A 15,240-nucleotide genomic window follows, 5' to 3' on the forward strand; every position below is an offset into this window, starting at 1 on the left:
AAACAGGATAACAGGATTTCAAGTTTCACAGTTTTCCCTGATCTGAGCATAAACTAAAGGAAAAGAATGCGGAATTGGGGAGACTAGTTTGCATGCTGCTGCAATGATCCAGATGTGGGATAAAAAATTTGGAAGTGGAGTGGGGATGGAAAGTTTTGAAATGGAGTAGGATATGGTACAAAAGGAAGAATTCACAGAAACTACTGAATGATCGGGAACTTGGAGTGGAAGATACGAAAAAGCCAAAGCAGACACAAAGTTAGCAGTTGTGAGGATTTTACTTTCATTGATTGATTAATCATCTTCAGGGGTAACATTCAAAATATTTACCAGCCAGCATGCCATCCACTGATCAGTCAAGACCTGTTGCCAGCTGTAGAGCTGGAGCTGGATGTTGGAGACCACGAGCCAGGTCCCTTCAGTTGGGAGGTTTGCGACATGCGCCGGGAGGTTCTGAGGTGGTACTGGGGGTATTGACGCTTTTCAATATTGTAATAACTGGCATTGACACACCAGTACTTTTCAGTTTAATATTAACCCTGATAATATATCCCTTAGTGTTCTCTTCTATTTCTTGCCCTCTCCAAGTTCCTTCAGATATTCTTTTTGTGAAGTAAATTATATACTTCACCGTATTGGCCATCCTGCTCTGAACAATGGCTAGTGTCTTTCTTAACTGTGCAGTTTGCATTAGTCCAGAAGTGGTCTAGCAGCTCAGACTAGACTTTGTGCATCCTGAGTTGAGCTCTATTTCTATTAGGACCATTAGAATTATACTTTGTTTTCAGTATCAATAAAATGAAAATCTAATGTCCCTTTTTTATAAAGTGCTTCTCTGAAGTAAAAATCATAACATTCATTCATTCTCTAGCTGGCAAGCAAACTAATCAAAGGATTATTATATGTTCCTTAAGCCAGCAAGTCTTTCAGTATATTTTAAATTATATTTGATACTATAATCTTTATTTCCATTTTAGAAAAGTTAATGTGCTCATTCACCTAAAGAGTTGCATAACTGATACTAGACATTTCAGCTAATGTAAATTAGTGGGTTCTGCTGAACTTGGAAAAGAGGGGGGAAAAGGACACTGTTTGAAAGAATAATGATAATACAATCAAAAAGTACAATCCTGGGCAAGATTTTATGTTTTCAGGATCGGGAACATTGCTTCACTACTACCAATTTTAATGGTATTGTCTGTAAACAGTGCTAAGCATCACTGATATTGGCAATGAGTTCTATGATAAAATTTCTACTAATTATTTTATCTCTAAAAATTAAACTACCATAATTCACTAAAATGTAAATCCAGTTCTCCAACTGAGAGTATATATACTGATGATATTTTTTGAGGTTTAAATGCAATAAGTTACTTTATTTTTCCAATGGAATTTTAAAAACTGTATAATAGATATTTCTACTGTGTTGTAGGTCAATAATTAACATTACAATCTTTGCCTCAAAAATGGTACCTTTCAAAAAAAATCCCGTTGAAATTTCATTTTAATTAGTGAATTAGCCCATATTTGATAACTAAAAATATTTTTCTAATCAACCTCTAAAGCTGTATTTCCTGATGGCTGTAATCATCAAATGCAAGTTTGCTTAAAGGATTTGTTTGACCTTCCACAGTAAGCAATTAGACAGAGCTTTCAAAGTAAATTAAAACAGACATTAAATTCCCTTGTGAGACAGAAGTGTCCACATTGTGCAAAAGGATTAATAGGTCAGATGTGTTTGCTAAAACTCAATGAAAATAGCAGGTGTTTGGCTGTAGATGGTGATAGAGAAGGCTCAACCAAAGAGTCTTACATCAGAGTCTCAGATTCTCTGAGCTGGAAAAGTATTTAAGTGTCCTCTAACTCAATCACTCATGTGAATATTACATTTTATCCGTGGCCTCTAGTCTTGTGTGAACACCCAGTTGCTTCTTTGTATGTCTTTCAGTTCCTTCATTGGGAAACACGCATGCTCATCTTTAAATTTAGAGCTTCCGAGCTGGTGGAAAAAAGCAGAACGTGACCCAATTTAGAAATGCAATATCAGCACAATACTGCTGGTTCTTAGATCTAGTGAGACGAGAGTTGAGGCAGAATTCCTCCAAAATAGTTTCTTTGAATAAGAGTAGACTCTATATCCATACATGATAAATGATAGTCATGTGGGAAGTTCCTCAGATTCAGTTGTTTGTCTCCCTTCCCAACATTGTAGAACCTCTGCCTACTGTAGGGAACCTAAGGGAAAAGTTGCCCTATTAGTTCCACCTCTAGCGCTCAATTCCTCTTATGTTAGCAGAATTACCAGATACTCCCTTGGATTACCAGGCAAAAGAGAAATCTAGACTTACATGTGTGAACTGGTTTGGGAGTCTAGTGAGGAAACTTGGAGATCACAATTTATGCAATGTTAGAAAACCAGGATTTCTCGGGTTTTCTGTTTGTTTCGGCTGCACCACGTGCCCTGTAGGATCTTAATTCCCCCGAGTAGGGATGGAACCCGCACCCCCTGCAGTGGAAGCATGGAGTCTTAACCACTGGACCTCCAGGGAAGTCCCCAGGATGTCTGGTTTTAAATTCTACGACTAGTGAGCTTTATCATCATGAGTGTGTCACTGTATTTCTCTGACTTTTCAGTTTTCTTCTCTATAGTGTGAGAATAAATATACTTACAATTCAGGGTTGCTGTAAGAATTAAAGGAAATAATACAGAATATATAAAAAAAGAAAATAAAACACTTGAACTTTTCTTATTACATCTTTAAATTTAGCAGCAAAGCAGCTTTGTAACCCTAATGCCTTAGTGGGAAGTAAGAGTTAACACGCATTAGAAAATGTGTAGAATTCACATGAACCAAATGTCTTTCCAATACAAAATAAGCTTTTAAACTTGAGGATTTTTGTCCCTTTTACCTGTCACTCTAAACACCTCAGGAACCTAGGTAAAAACTGAAGATGGCAGTTTTATGATACTGAATAGAATGATAATAAAAACAACAGCTGTTATCTACTGAATGTGTGTTATGTACTAATCACTGTTCCCAAATGCTTCTGTTCTCTTTCACGTTGTTATGGCTGGGGAGGGACTGACCCTGGATTCAACCTCTTTTCATGTGTGTCCTCTCCTGACAAAAAAGCAGACCAGTTCTGTATTTGATTAAATTTTTATGAATGTTCTCTACTGCCTCAAGGACCATAATTTGGGTTGTCAACCTGAAGCTAGGAATGACATTTTTAAGAAATATCCTCTGGGGCTCCCCTGGTGGCGCAGTGGTTGAGAGTCTGCCTGCCAGTGCAGGGGACGCGGGTTCGTGCCCCGGTCCGGGAAAAACCCACATGCCGCGGAGCGGCTGGGCCCGTGGGCCATGGCAGCTGAGCCTGCGCGTCCGGAGCCTGTGCTCCGCAACGGGAGAGGCCACAACAGTGGGAGGCCTGCATACCTCAAAAAAAAAAAAAAAAAAAAAAAAAGGAAATATCCTCTGCTTGGCACTTGAGGTTAAGAATGACTAAATTTCAATTTTGAATTATTCTTTCAATTCATGATGCGCTGTAGTTGAGAATTCCAAAAAATGTATAACTCTTGTGCATCGGTTCTTACTGTATGTACTTTCAAGTATTTACGTTTGTTAGGTATAACCATAATATTGGCATGCATTGATTCATTCATCCAAGTCATAATAGAATACCATTATTTTAGATAACGTTCTATTTTCAGGAGAATATAACAGTGAATGTCATGTCTTTCATCAAATCTGCCTTGATAAACTGTTTCTTTGAAGGCTACCTAAACAACAATAACAACAAACCTAAAAATATTCCTCCTCACTTCTTAGTTTATCTTTTATTGGTACGTTCTTTTACTTTATGTATTTTCTTCTTTTACAAATTCCTCCCTTTCTCCACAGATTTAAAAATAAACTACAAAGTAATTTTCTTCTCCACATCCTCTCTTGCTGATTAATGTTGCTAATATTGGCAGTCTTTTAGACTTCTGAAGATCATAGAATTAATGTTTGCTGCATTGAGGGGATTTTTAGTGCTCTGTATTACAAACTGTGGCAATGTTTACCCACTTTTACATGCTGTTTACTATTCCTGTTTATACTTTTGGTGAAAAAATACTGGCTCTCCATCTCACAGGAGTTTGCAAACACTGTCAAAATATATACATAATATTAGCATGTAGGACACTATTCTTGCTTTCTTGACAAAATATCAATGCCTGGCAAAGGTATACTTGAAGCTGTCTATTTTGGGGAATAGACTGAAGTTAAAAGGTAAGTATGAGCTCCTGATACTACCCGTAAGTATTTGGTCTTCTATATCCTCATGGGAAAAGCAATATATTTTATAAATTCTAACCTTTTCTTGTACAAATTTGAGTAAGGTATCATGTGTTTCAACTAAAACATCTTGGGGCTTTAGAAGTTTATGTAGAATACATTCCATGATAAGTGGGCAAGTGGGCATCAGTACTTTCTTAAATTCTGATTAGCCAAAAAAACTAATAGCTAACATGGCTGGGTGGCCAGCCAAGGGAGATGTAACACGTGCTCTTGTTTCCACAGAGTACAGCCACAATCTCTCTATGCCATTTTAGAGTATAAATATGTTAAGGGCAGGTATGTATGGAATTAGTATATCTTCAGGGTTTAGGAACTATAACGTTAGGAAAGGCGTATATGTGTAGGAAATCTCAAAATTGAGCAGATTATACTTCAAATCAGTCATTTCTAGTTTTGGGGTAAGGACTTCGAATCTCTAGAAAAACATTTTCTGTCTGTCAGTGGAGTGGTTATATTTTAGAATTTTCCAACTCATATCGAAATTAACCAGTGTAGTGTATTTTAATTATTTTGCACCCTAGGTTTAGTCTACATTTAGTAGAATTTACCTAGAAACATGATTTGATGGTTTTAGATTTATTAACAACATAATCTGTGAACATTGTAATGTTAAGTTTTGGGGTTTGCAAATAAGAGAAATGCTGTAATAAATAAAGATATATTACACTTCACTTGCTTTTTGAGTGGTAATTTCTGCTGCCTTGATCATTTATACTACGCATACTCACGGAGTACGTTTATGAGCTAGGAACTGTGATAGACAGAATATAGTTCCTGCCCCCAAAGTACTCCCTGCCCAGGGAGGGAGAATGCTGGGTAAATAAACAAGTACTTGTCTGGACTCCCTCCACATGTTTGTGTGCCCATTAGAATAATTCATAGAAACAAAGATAAAACATCCTCCCCACCCCAAACATAAGCCTTATTGGCTTGTTAATCACTGTATACTGTCTCCGTTCATCACAAGCACATTTTACAATGTACTGTATGTATTAGAGCTTTTACTGTAAATTCCCCTGTCCAGAATCAGAATCCCTATAGTATAAAACAGTGTATCCTGCTCAGTCAAGTGAATGTTCCATCCTATATTACAGGTATGTGATGTCTCTGAAATAGTTTTCTTCCCAATTCTGTTGCCTTTCTGGATCGACTCTTCATTACCTCATACCCACAATATGGTCTCCTAGCTGGTGTTTTCCCTCAGCTTCATTTAACTACAAATTCTCCCTGATGCTTAAATCTTATTCTTATTTCAGAGTGTACCTAAACTCCTATTTGCACAACATTTCCCTGGGCACTCCCAGTGACACTTACTTCTCTGAACTGTAGGTTTTATGTCTACACGGTTTGGTACTAGGTCCTGGAATATCTCATTTTATGGAGACTTTTTTAAAAGATTGAACTATAGTTGATTTACAATGTTGTGTTAGTTTCTGGTGTACAGCAAAGTGATTCAATTATACATATATATACTCATATTCTTTTTCATATTCTTTTCTGTTATGGTTAATTACAGGATATTGAATATAGTTCCCTGTGTTATAGAGTAAAACCTTGTTGTTTATTTTATATATAGTAGTTTGTATCTGCTAATCCCAAACTCCTACTTTATCCCTCCCCCATCCCCTTTGGTAACCATAAGTTTGCTTTCTATGTGGAGACTTGTTTTATGTGTATATTTTTCTTTTGCAGTGCAGCAGGAAGCTCCTTCTGGATGGGAACCATCTTTTATGAGCTCTGACCATAATGTCATGCAACTGAGTCCTGTGAGTGTCTTGCGAAGTTCCTTTTAAAGTAGACCCCTCAAAGCATTAAGCATAGTGATGAGCACCCAATACAAAGTCAAAAGTCACATACTGAAAGGATGCACTACCAAATTGTTCTAATGATCACATAGAAAAGCCTGCTTAAAAAGTGCCAATATGCCAAAAACCTCTAAGACATTCTCAGTATAAAAAGCTGGTCATTTCTGTAGTCAGTGCACATTAGTTCAATGTAGTGTTCAAAGTGAGTTACTTACTAAGGCAAATTTTTTGTTAAGAATCATCTGCTCCACCAAAGATGACTCATTATGGAAGAGGTGGGGCTGCATGTGGCTCCACATATGTGGAAACCACCAGAACTCATCCACAGACCTCAAAAGACGGTCATCCCCTTCATCTTCCTCTTCAGTTCCTTGGGTGGGGGGGGAGAGGAGAAAGATTATTCAATTAATTTTAGTTATACTGATTGCCTGTTTATCTGTATATCTATCTGTCCATCCACCCATCCGTCCGTGCATCTAATTATGTAATCGTATATATATATTTAGAAGGTACCATTTATAGTATCTCAGATACATATAAGACTTGGAACATGAAATGTAACAAAGGAAAATCTGTTACTTGGGGAAAAACCAGAGACTGTGATACAACTCTTTTTAAAGTTTTAAAACATGAGACATGGATATAAAATCACTGCGAGATGGAAGTACACAACCATTCCAAAGAACTTTAGAACTTCTAACGTTTAGGATATTTATATAATTTGCAGTTTGGAGAGAATGGGGGATAAGTCGGGAATGTAGTCAAGGGAATACGAGTGAGGAAATGTGCAGCAGAGCTCTAATGGTTGATCATTAGACATGAGTTGTGACACAACAATTGCACCAAAATAATTCCATAATTTATTTGGGTTACTCCTTAAGTCTGAGAAGAAGGTACTCAGTACATATTTAGTGAAAACTAAGGCATAAAAGGAGAAAAAAGGGAAATGTAGGAATTATTATTGAGAAAATAAGAGAAAACTGAAGGAAAGAGAAAGCGAAGACAGTGACAGAAAGAAGGTGAAAAGTGGTGAAGTCACTGTAAAACAATCCAAGTACCACCCCGCTCCTTGGTGCTACTTATATTCCTCATGTCTGCTCTTTCTCTCAAGTTCTTGGAAGCAAACTTTCCATCAAGAGACCTCTGTTTCCTTGAGAGTCAGCTTTGTTGTTGTTCCTCTGATTTTTCGTATTTGGGCTTGTTTTAATTCCTCCATTTTCCACCACCTGCTGTTTAGCTGAGTGTGAGAAATTACACAGTTCTCTAACTTATGTGAGGGGGTAGGAGCCTCTTTTTGTATTTCCCCAGGCAGAGTTTCTTTAATAAAGCATGAAATGACAGCAGTGTAAGGTGCCTGTCCTGGCATATCATAAAATGATATTAATCATCACAAAATTACGCAGCCACACTTTAATTTCAGCCACAACACTGGATCCAGTAAGGTCCTAGAACAGGGGTTTCTTCAAATGATGTCCCTTCTTTGTGGAGAAAAAAACCTCCTCTCATATTTTCAATAACAGTTCTGATGTGACCTGTTCTGATAGGGCGCTAGGGGCTAAAGATGGAGGATCGACTGCTGCCCCGGCTCAGCCAACTGAGCCGGTGCTTGTTACCACTCTTCTTTCCTTTAATTTTCCAAGAGAAGGAAGGCAGAGCCTATTGATAGGAAAAGAATCAGATCCTATGATTTACTGTGCAGTGAAGGAGACCAAAGATAAAGGTGTAGCCTGAGGCTGTAAGGTTGCTCCACTGTACGCAGGAAGAACAGAATCAGTGACATAGACTGAGTGGAATGAAACAATCTTTCAACAAGGAACGTCTTCAATTTCACTTTCATATACTTAAGTAGCAATACTCTGCTGATATGAAGGAACTTCTTCTCTCTCTGTAAAGGGCATCTTTAACTTGAATCTGTTTTATTTCTCTTATTTTTTCCTCTTCATCATACACTCATGTTACCACAGTATAGTTGAACAAGTATAGCCTTTTGAGTCAGAAATTTTTAGTTTATTTGTAGTTTCCAACACATTTGAGTTGTGTGATTGTGGGCAAGTCACGTAACCCCTTTAATATTGGTATTCATGTAGGCAAAACATACGGATAGCAATACCTATTTTATTCTATTTGGGAGGAAGTGTCTATACAGTCCTGGCACATACTGGGTAACCTAAAATGCCCATGTCTTTCCCTCCTGTATTTCTTGCTCCTGTTCTTCTACATGTCTCTGTGAGGTTTTTTTTTTTTTTTTTTTTTTTTTCACTATAATACTGTATGGAGCGGGGGGCACTGACATGAGTGTTATGTGGCAGAGGGGACACTGTATTTAAGAATGTAAGAACTGGGCTTCCCTGGTGGCGCAGCGGTTGAGAGTCCGCCTGCCAATGCAGGGGACACGGGTTCGTGCCCCGGTCCGGGAAGATCCCACATGCCGCAGAGCGGCTGGGCCCGTGAGCCATGGCCGCTGATCCTGAGCGTCCGGAGCCTGTGCTTCGCAATGGGAGAGGCCACAACAGTGACAGTGAGAGGCCCGCGTACCGCAAAAAAAAAAAAAAAACAAACAAAAAAAACAATGTAAGAACTGATCAAGCCATTATATTAACTGACTGGCCTGATAAACGAGTCACCCACATCGAGCATTCTTGGGGCTTCTGAGTGATTATCTTACAGCTCTGGGAAGCCATCTAGAGAGGAATGCAAAGGAATAGGAAAATGGAGGTAGGGGCTTAGAATATCTGATGACCCCAATCATGGCGAAGTCTTGTGTCCTGCTACCTTTCAGTTGATAAATAAGGCGGCCCTGGTAAAGAAATATTAGCTATGTGCTACTGGTGATACTTAAATACATGTTGGGGTTTTTTTGTTGTTGTTGTTTTGTTTTTACATAAGGATTATGTCATTTGGTTTCCCTGCAATTAAACATCTCTTCTTACATACTCTTCTCTTGTTTAACATTTTGTATGTCCTCAGGACACCATATTAGTTAACATTACAGTCAGTTACTTGTTGCAGTTTTACTTTCCCATACTGAAAATAGGCAGATGTCTCTTGGGGTTTCCCAGTAATCAGTTCATTTCTGATTTCCACCTCCCCTGGGAAAAGTGAGCTGAGATTTCCTAGTTTATGAAAAGTCATCCTTCCTACTACCTTTAATCTCTATTTCCCGTCTCCTATAACTCCTATCTTTCCCTGCATCCTTCTTCTTATCTCTTTATTCATTTTTCTAGTTGGCCTTTACCCAAAGTTTATTTATGAGGACAGCACAACAGATTTCAGAATTCTTTGGAAAGATTGCTCAGGTATTTGGTGTCCTTTCCTGAATATCATGGTGAAATCTGCTATTAAAATAGTCATACATTTTAATCATGCAAGAGTCAGACAAACAATGTCTGCCCTCTGACAGACATATAAAATCATAGTAGGCATAATTGTATGCCTTTCCTTTTTTCTTTATAACTCTCTCTTATCTGATTTCCTTTAATCCTACTTTGGGGATGTTTTACGTCAGAATTAATTATATTGAGAACAAGTGTCTGTTGCCTAACACTTTAAACATCATGATAAAAAAGTTGAAACATAGTTATTCGTGGTTGGATTGTGCTGGCCTCTCGCTACTCCTTTATTCCTCCACTTTACACACTTTTGCCAGAACTGGAGAGAGAAGAACTAGAAGTCAAATTCCTCAATTTTAAGTGTCATTTCTTAAGTTGTTACAAAACTACACTGAAATTTTACAGTTAATGCAAATTATTATTTTATTATATATCTATTTAAATAACATGTCTCTTCAGTATTTTATCTGTAGTATTTCCTACTCTGATATTATATTAAAAACCATTTTTGATTGAGACTGTCTTAAGTGTTTTTCAAGTATAGTCTCATTTAATTCTCACTACAACCCTATGCGCTAGGGGCTACTGCTAACGCCATTTTATAGATAAGGAAATTGATATTTGGAGAGGCAAAGTAATTTGTCACAAGTCACTGGGAATACTGGGATAGAACCTGAATTCAGAACCTGAAATCCAACCCAGATTACACAACTCTAAATTCAGGACCCTTAACCATCATTCACTGACCAAATGTGGAATTTAGAAATAAGATTAGCATTTACTAATTCATGTAACATTGCTCTTCACATTGTTAATTAATTCTGTGATAGAATTTACAAATACTATTGGTTCTCAGTGATTTGGGAAAATATACAAACCTAAAGAACCTATAGATAAGGGGAAGGAACCTTTTGCCATTCAGCTTCCTTAATCAAGGATTGCCAATTAAATGATAAAAACCCATTTTTTTTTTCTAATACATAAGACTTGGGCTCTGACTGACCTTAAGTTAAGAGTATTTTTTGACACTTAAGTAGCTATATGACCTTGGGCCCCTCTAAGTTTCTATGTTATTACCTAGAAAACAAGGTAACACATTCTTTAACTCCTAGGATTCAATGAAAAGGTACATGAAAAGTGCTTAGCTAAGTACCTAGAATATGGCGCTGCTCACTAAAAGGGAACTATAATTTTTATTCTTTCATCTCTCTATTTCTCACAAAATTTTTAAAAAAGTAAAGTACATCAAACAAGATGAAACGCTCTCCTGAAATGAAGTCTTACTAGTATGACAGTGCTGTTTTTCTCCTTCCCTTAAAGACTGAATAAAATAGAATTTTTAATAGAAAAAGGAGTTACTCATTTAGAAAGGAAGGCTGTGTAATTCAATTAAACTTTACAATATTTAATTTTTGAAGGATTCAGAGTATTAAATTTTATATCTGTTCCCATTGAAAACTGATTTTACTGGTTTTAGACAAGTCTAGCTAAGTTTTTGTGGAAGCTTGCAGGTCTTATACAGACAACAAAACTCGTTCAAGCCTTTTCCTTAGATTCCTCCTGTGTTCTACTGTTCCTGGCTTAGAGAGAGGATATACCTACTGTGAGCTGTGGGAAGTACCCAAGTAAGGAAAGAGGTCAAATCTTTCAGAAACAAGAATGAAGGAGAGCCAGTGGCTACAGTCATTCTTTAGCATTCATCACTGGGCAAAAAACTGAGTTGCCAGGAGTGCTTTATTATATTTCTATTATGTTTGGGAAAAAGTTTTAATTATTCTTAATATTTAGAGTGATTTTCTTTCATAACACAACATGGTCAAATTTTATTCTCTGACCTTGTTCCATATAAATACTAATAGTTAAAATAAAGGTAACTTTATTTTCATTCAATCATTTATTCATTAATTCATTTTTTTTTCAATAGGCACTGTCCTACTTGCTGGTGTTACAGCAGTAAAGTCTTTGTAGAGTGTTCATTTTAGTGAGGGAAGAAAGGCAACAGCTAATTTAAAAATAAAGTACATTCAACATCCATTCATAATAAAACATTAGAAATCTAGGAATAGAAGGGAGCTTTCTTAAGCTAATAAAGACTTTCTATAAAACTGTCCATTGAAAGAATTCCCCTCAAGAACAGGAAGAAAACTACTGAAGGATTTCCCCTGAGGTCAGGAACAAGATATGAGTGTTACTATCACCATCTTTAATGTTTATGGGAGATCCAAGCTAGTGCAATAGGCAAGGAAAAGAAAAAGAATTCATAAAGCTTAGAAAGGAAGAAATAAAATTTTTACTATTCAAAAATTATATGACTGAATAGGTAGAAAATCCAAAAGAATCTATAAACTATAAAATTAATAAGTGAATGTAGCAAGGTTGCTAAATACAAGATCAGTACACAAAATCAATTATATTATTATTATTATACTATCAAAAGAGAAATGGAAAACTTTAAAAAAAGACACCATTTTACTACTGCATCAAAAACCCCATCAAGGAATTAATAGAAAAACAATAAAGTTGTATCAAGTGTAGTTAACGAGGACCTAAATGTGTTCAAGAATAGGAAGACTCAATATTTAGGATAGCAATTCTCCCCAAACTAATTAATAGATTTAATGTAATTTAAATAAAAATTTAAGGTTTTAAATTTAAATAAAATTTTAAAAAATTTAAATAAAAATTTGAGGTTCTTTGTAGATATTGGTAAGCTGATTTTAAAATTTACATAAAAATGCAAAGGACCAAGAATTGCCAAGGCAATCTTGAAGAAGATGAACAAACTTAGAGGACTTACAATAGCAGATATTAAAATTAATTATAAAGTTACAGTAAATAAGACAGTATGATGACACAAATGGAACCAATGGACAGGAGAGTACAGAAACAGAGTCCACATATATATGGTCATCTAATTTGTGACAATGATGATACCATGAAACAGTGAGAAAAGGATGGTCTTTTCAATACTTGGTAAGCACTTGACATGTTTATGGAAAAAAGAAGGTATCTTGGCCCTTATCTCACACATACACAAAAATCAATTCCAGATGGATCTCAGATAGATACATTTTAAGCATGTAGGAACATATTTTCATGATCTTGTCGCATGCAGAGATGTCTTTAAAAAGACACAAAAAAGGAAAAAAAAAGATAAATTGGACTACATTAAGATGTTTGTTCATCAAAAAATACCAGTAGGAATGTAAAAAAGATAAACCACACATTAGGAGAAAGTATTTGCAACACAGATAAGGGACAAAGGGCTCATTAAGAGTATATAACGAATTTCTACAAATCAATAAGTAAAAGCAGAAAACTCAATAAAAAAAACCCACTGAGGTATTTCAAAACAGAAGATATCCAAATGGTCAATAAATATATGAAAGAAGCTCAGTTTCACTACTTAGTGAAATGTACATTTAAGTCATACATAATATGACATCTCTACTGCCCACCAGAAAGGCTAAGGTTAAAAAGACAAATAATATTAAATACTGGTGAGAATGTAGAGCAACAGGAAAACTTACATACTGTTGGAAATAAAAACTGGTACAACCACTCTGAAAATCTGTTTGGCATTTTCTACTAAAGCTGATCATAAATGTACCACATAACTAGCAATTCTACTCCTGGTTGATAACCAACAGAAAAGAATACATATGTCCTCTGAAGGACAGGTACAAAAATGTTCTTAACACAACTATGCAAGAAAAAGCCAAAGACTGGAAACAACCCAACCATCCACATTGGAGGAATGGAATAAAGAAATTCTGGTAAATTAAAAAAATGGAATACTACAGAACAATGACAATGAAAAAATTACAACTATACACAATGATGTCTGCAAAACCAAAATAATGTTGGACAAAACAAGCTGTATATAGAAGAGTCCATACTATATGATTCCTTTTATACACATCTCAAACCCAGGCAAACTAATTTATGATATTAGAAGTTAGGATAGTGGTTTTCTTTGAGGGAAGCTAGTGACTAAGGCAGCACAAGGGAGGGGGTGTGTGAGTTTCTGGAAGTTTCTCATTCTTGATCTGCATGCTGGTTATGGAGCTCTGTACACTTTGTGAAAATTCATTGAGCACTATACCTATTACTTATGCAGTTTTATATATGTAAATTATAGTTCAATAGAAAAAAAGCCCATTAAATAATAATATGGTGAATAAACTTTCCAACTATTAACATTTTGTAAAGGTGAAAAAATAATAGGTTAAATGAAATTGAATAATATGAAGAAAATAAAGTAGGGGAGAGACACAGGGAATACGGGGAGGTGTGAAGAAGAAGGGTCATAATTTTAAAAAGAGTGGTCAGAGAGGCTTTAATGAGAATAGTTAATCTCCTTTTTCTTACCTGTATGGTAAAATTTCCCTGAAAATCCCAGGTTGAACGTAAAATTTGTGATTTGTGCACGCAAAAGATTCTGAGTATCAAGCAGGGCCTGAAATACATAATTTTTAAAAATATATCAGGTAGAGCATGGCCTTGAGAAGATATCTTCCTTTAGCATTCAAAAGGTAAAACTACTCCTTTAGACATGAGAGAATTAAATGATGGAAAGTAGTTTCTTTACCACCTTACAACTAGCAGGAAGCTTCTGAGATTACATAAATACATACTTATATTTATCCTTTAGCTGCAATAAATCAGCAAAAAATGTCAGCTAGAAAAAGGAAGTTAAATGAAAAGTTTATTCTTCATGTATCAAAGGAAGTAGTATCTAGTACATAAAATACATCTCCCTTTACCCCTCAGGGACGTAGTTCACCAGTTGTCAAAAGAAGGACATTCTGTTTAAGTGAAACTATGCAAGAACATATATTGAAAGAAACAGATTGTTGTTTTTCAGATATATCTTTGGTCTTCAAAATACAAGACTTTTCAATCTTTAAGTCTTAGATTCACCAAAGATAGTGGTTATTCTTCAAAAATGGATATCATGGTAAAGTAAATCTGTAATTTACCCTTCTATTGAAAAACAGATAAAACCCCCTACTAATGACAGGTAAAGCTATTTTGAATCAGAGTTTTAATTGTTATATCCTATAAAGTATTTTTCATGCTATGAGTATTTAATGGACTTCTTTTCTTCTCCTTGTCCTCCTTTTCTTTCTCATTCTTATTTAAGTTCACATTCTTGTATTCCTCTCTCCCCCTCCCCCAGACTCTGGTAGTTGAGTGCCCACCTCAGTGAGGCAAAAAGTAACACTAAATGGTAGATCTGTAAAGGATCTTAGTCAACATTTCTTTTATACATGAAGAAACTAAGGAGAAATGACTTTCCCATTTTCAAAGATAAAATTAGTGGTAGATCCAAGGTTAAGGATATAGATCACCTGATTCCATATTAGGTACTCTTTCTACTCTACCACACCAAATCTTTCCCCACCCTTCCGTAGTACTGCTGGATCCACAGCAAAATCTTTTCTTAATAGTGTAGCTGATATCTGGAAGCTCTGCCCCATCATGTTCACAGTCTCAATGTTTTTTTGGGTATAAACAGATATACATATTATTCAGAGACCCTCTCATGATTGTATGTGTTCAATAATTATTAGTTGCCACCCCTCTATTATTGATGCTGCTACTATTACTACTCTTAATATGGTTGTTATTGTTAGTGATAGATAATACATATCATCTCTCTGAACTTTTCCCTTCATTTATTAAAGTCGAGACAATTATCTAACTCATAGAATTATGATGAGGAATATTAAAGAGATAATATATGTGGGAGTTCTTGAT

At 35.8% G+C, this 15,240-nt stretch overlaps 1 protein-coding gene across 1 annotated transcript in view; it reads right to left on the minus strand.

Moving 5' to 3' along the window:
- The window catches only part of LOC116754290 (bifunctional heparan sulfate N-deacetylase/N-sulfotransferase 3), a 137,927-nt gene that overhangs the window by 80,753 nt on the left and 41,934 nt on the right, over nt 1-15,240 (minus strand). The window contains exons 2-3 of the mRNA XM_032632798.1: nt 13,849-13,936; nt 6,364-6,518 (exon numbers count right to left, since the gene is read on the minus strand). Of these exons, the coding sequence (XP_032488689.1) occupies nt 6,364-6,518; nt 13,849-13,936 (243 nt within the window). The remainder of the gene's footprint in view (nt 1-6,363; nt 6,519-13,848; nt 13,937-15,240) is intronic.

The sequence above is a fragment of the Phocoena sinus genome, chromosome 5, assembly GCF_008692025.1.
Source record: "Phocoena sinus isolate mPhoSin1 chromosome 5, mPhoSin1.pri, whole genome shotgun sequence".
Taxonomy (NCBI): domain Eukaryota; kingdom Metazoa; phylum Chordata; class Mammalia; order Artiodactyla; family Phocoenidae; genus Phocoena; species Phocoena sinus.